Source organism: Orbicella franksi, chromosome 8 (genome assembly GCF_964199315.1).
Source record: "Orbicella franksi chromosome 8, jaOrbFran1.1, whole genome shotgun sequence".
Lineage (NCBI taxonomy): Eukaryota > Metazoa > Cnidaria > Anthozoa > Scleractinia > Merulinidae > Orbicella > Orbicella franksi.
This window is the reverse complement of record NC_138152.1, coordinates 6,169,710-6,174,157: the sequence shown is the minus strand read 5'-3', so window position 1 is coordinate 6,174,157 and position 4,448 is coordinate 6,169,710. Positions and strand designations below refer to the sequence as shown.

The 4,448-nt window shown below is 40.4% G+C and overlaps 1 protein-coding gene across 1 annotated transcript; it reads right to left on the bottom strand.

Annotated features, from left to right (window-relative positions):
* Positions 1-395: 395 nt before the first annotated feature.
* LOC145494109 (melanocortin receptor 4-like) lies at positions 396-1,448 on the bottom strand. Its single transcript, XM_081473579.1, has one exon. It carries the CDS (start codon positions 1,446-1,448, stop codon positions 396-398), a length of 1,053 nt encoding a protein of 350 aa, XP_081329705.1.
* Between the last annotated feature and the right edge of the window lie 3,000 nt (positions 1,449-4,448).

The following is a 4,448-nucleotide window of genomic DNA, read 5'->3' as shown; positions in this document are numbered from 1 at the left end:
GCCATGATGTTTCAACACGCGTGGCCTCGCTTTCATGCGAAAAATGGTGACGTTGCATCCAACATGGCGGACTGTGATTAAGGCGAATAACCAGTCATTTTGGATTTGTGTTTCAGGAAAGCTCGGTCAGGGAAATCACATGTTTATCCCGATGTCATCGATTTCGAAAAGCTCCGTTTTCAAAATGTTTTCCGTCCACGCTAAGACACAAAGCCGGTGTTTTCAAATTCCTCCGGTTTGAAGAGCGATTTTTAATCCGAAGAGCTTCGTTTTCGTGACGGATTAGTGTGGACGGTAGGCCTATAACCGTAGAAATAAAGCTGCGTTTTCAAATTCCTCCGACGTAGTATGGACATAGTAAATTGTTGAAGTTATTAAGCTATTATCCCTGAAACTTAATCTCGCTCTACCACTTGTGCAAGCTCATGCACGTGGTATAGTCGTGCGTCTTGTAGTTGGATATTGTTAGCTGGGTGAATTGCATTTCTGTTGATTTCTATTATTTCCCTTCCAAGCAGTTCAAGCATTGCGTGCTTCATTTGGCGATTTCTACAACAATACAGCAGTGGATTCGCAAGAGAGTTTAACTCGGTCAGTGTCATTGACCAGAAGAAAAAGGAACTCCCACCGAGAACAGGGAAAAAGTCCTTGAACAGAATCATACTGATCAATGGAGTGTGGAAGATCAATAGGGCCGTAGTCAACAATCCAGTAGTGACTGCAATTCGTTTTTCATACTTAGCCATTGCCATTTGGGAGATGTTCGCATTAGTAGGGTAACGTTTTAGTTTGCGTATTTTGATATATATCGAGATGTAACAATAGACAATGAGAAATAATAAAATGATAACTATGACAACGATAGAAATATCCAAGGGCGTAATGTACTTGTGATTAACTCCAGCTGAATACAGGAGGCCTGGGGAGACGAAGACAAACGTTGATATCCATGATACAAAAATTAACATTTTTATACGCTTTCGCGTCACACCTGTTGGATAGTTCATATCTTCACTGATCCTTGTGTTTCTCTCCCAGGCTATGGCCATTAAATGGCAAACAGAAGTGCAGCTTGCAGCATACAATACAAATATGATCATCAAGTCCAACGTGCAGAGAAATTCTGGTGGATTATCCAGATGAAAATCAAACGCGCCACGCACAATGCAGAGAGGTTGCGAGACTGCTCCAACTAAGAGATCCGAAGCAGCCAGACTGGATATGAGAATGTTGTGATTCTTTTGCAGTGATTGGTTTTTTGCGACCGCCATTATGATCAGCGTGTTAAACAAGATTGTTAAAGGACACGCGACAACTGTGATGACGTATGTGGTGATTATGCTAACAGCGTCATCAGGATTCCATGTGCTGAACATGGATATGTAGGAGCAGCCATACGCAACAAGGTTCTTGTTGGAAAAATTAATGGTTGATTTTGAGTCATTCATGGTCATGATGTTGTCGAACGATAAGAGTAATACCGTGGAATCTCGCGTTAGGGTGATAACGTAGGTCCTCGCGTGAAAGTGATCTCGTGGGATCTCGCGTTAAGGTGATACCGTAGGTCCTCCCGTGAGAGTGATCTTGTGGGATCTTGCGTTAGAGTGATATCGTAGTCCCAAGCGTGAAAGTGATCTCGTGGAATCTCGCGTTAGAGTGATATCGTAGTTCTTCGCGCCAAAGTGACCTCGTGAGATCTCGCGTTAGAGTAATATCGTAGGTCCTCGAGTGAAAGTGATCTTGTGAGATCTCACGTTTGAGTGATATCGTAGTTCTTCACGTGAAAGTGATTTCGTGGGATCTCGGGTAAGAGTGATATCGTAGGTCTTCCCGTGAAAGTGATTTCGCAAGATCTCGCGTTGAGTGATATCGTAGCTCCTCGCGTGGAACGCGTGGAAGTGATCTCGTGGGATCTCGTAATAGAGTGATATCGTAGGTCCTCGTGTGAAAGTGATCTCGTGGGATCTCGCGTTAGAGTGATATCGTAGGTCCTCGTGTGAAAGTGATCTCGTGGGAACTCGCTTTAGAGTGATATCGTAGGCCCTTTCGTGAAAGTGATCTCGTGGGATTCGCGAAAGAATTATTTCGTAGGATCTCGCCCGAAGGTAATCTCGTGGGGATCCCCCACTTCTCATTTAATTCTTGCCCAGTGCGCCTTTCAGCTATTAAGTCAAGCGTAAGATATATTTATCATACCCTGTTAAGGAAAGAAGATAAAAATATATTCTTAGTGTGGCCCAGGCTAACAAAGTACAAAGATAAATCAATATTCATTCGCTGCATAAATCGTTACTCATTGTTCACCAAGTTTTCTCTTTCATACTCCTTGCTCCCTTACTAAGGACTGTATTTTACAATGTGCATAGCTAAGGTTAAGCTCAGTTTGCTGGGAAGAAAATTAAACTGACACAACTATTTGCCATAATTTGGACACTCAGTTAAGTGGCCGTTTATTGTCAAGATCATATCCAGTTGCATAAGAACTGGAAATGAGTGCCTTTTCTTATCAAAGGTGACGGCAAACAAGCCTTACGTGACACTACGTATGTTATAATGTCCCGCGGATAATGCGCCAAAAATGGAAGCGGTAAAGTGGGTGGGAAAAGACTTGTTCTGCACCGAAGAGGCCTGCAACCAGATGCTCAAATGCCTAAATATGAGCACGTAGAAGTCCCGGATTTGACTCTTTCGGGAAGCTAATCGCGGGGCAGGTTGCATAAAATTATTTATTTCCCTTGGAAATAAAGATCATTTTCTTCTTAAAGTCTTCAATTTCGAGACAAAAACAAAGAACGTCTTCGATATAGATAGATAGATAGATAGATAGATAGATAGATAGATAGATAGATAGATAGATATAGTTTAGTGTACGATGTGGCGAAGAAGAAAATCGTCAGTAGAACAGTTGCGTTTGATTCTTAAAGCTACCCCAAAGGGAACTGCTCTTTTGCAGTGTGAGGGGTGTGAACTCGAAAAAGGTAGATAGAGGTGGCTATCGGTGGGTTTAGCATAAACATCAGTGCTAATAAACCCGTCACGAAAATGCAGCGTGAGATCAAGGACATTCAAATGACTGTCCGAGTAAACCAATTCGAATTTGATAGTAGGATACGAACCATTAATATAATCAGTGAATTCCAGTAACTTAGGTAGACCCTAGGTAAACCCTGTTCTACTGACGATTTTCTACAAAATAGATGTAAGGAATACAAAGGGTATTTGAAATCGCAAAATTATCCAGCGGAGCTTGTTGATAAACAGTTCGACAAAGCTCTTAGTATACCAAGAGCCGAACTTTTGAGGAAAAAGGTCAAGCCGGCAAAGAAAGTTTTTCCATTGGTGCTCGACTACAATCCAATTTTGCCAGATATCCAAAAAGTTATCAAAAAGCACTTTTATCTATTACAATCCTCACCGGAAGTCAAAGAAATTTTTCCATCCAAGTCGATATTTCCCGCTTATCGTAGAACGAAAAATCTTAAGGAGATGTTGGCGCCATCAAAATTCCGGGTAGCCCCCAGTAGAAATCAAAGAGAAGAAAACGGAGGTTGTTCAAAATGCAACAAGAAGTGCGATCTGTGTAAAAACTATTTAATTCAAGCTTCGAAATTTCAAAGTTCGGCAACTGGTCGTCAATATCCCATTCAACAAAAGCTGTCTTGTTCGTCAAAAAATGTTATTTATTTAGCCACTTGTGCCAAATGCAATCTGCAATATGTAGGCTCCACCTCGACTGAATTTAAAGTAAGATTTCGTAACCACAAGTCGAACATGCTGAAGAACAAAAGAACTTGCGAATTGGCCATCCACTTTAATAACTCTGAACATGAAATTTCTCAAATCAATTTCATCATCATTGAACAAATTAGGTCTTTTGAAAATTCCTTACATCTTGAACAATTATTACTCACTAGGGAAGCTTATTGGACCGCGCAATTGTTTACCCTTAATCCTCATGGTCTTAACAAACGGCGGGAAGTTAGATCAAGACACCGCATTAATTACTACAATTGAGTAGTTGTGATTTGCCACTTTTCCAATATGACGCATTTTAATTTTATTCTGTTATCATTTTTGTTATTTGTTTATTTCTAAGTTCAAGAGCTCTTTTCAAGGATTCTGTTATGTTTGTTGTCGGCTTTTCATTCACGGGCTTTGGAAGGGAAATTATTACTGTAGTTTAATGGCCCTTTCCTAGGATCCTGTTATGATTTTTACCTAATTACATTCATTCAGAGGCCTTCAATGGGGAGCTTGTTACTTCAGAGTAAACACTACTAATTAAGTTAGATTTTTTCTCTCTAGTCTTTGTCACTCATTTGTATTCACCTTATTTGTATTCACATGTCACCCATAGTTCTGTATTTGTCTTTGATTGTCTAATCCTTTTTCACCTTGTAATTTAGACCTTTGTTGTATTACGTAACCTCAATCATAATATTACTGCT

Excerpts from the sequence above, each read along its gene's own strand:
- LOC145494109 (XM_081473579.1), bottom strand. The coding sequence starts at position 1,448 with ATGAATGACTCAAAATCAACCATTAATTTTTCCAACAAGAACCTTGTT.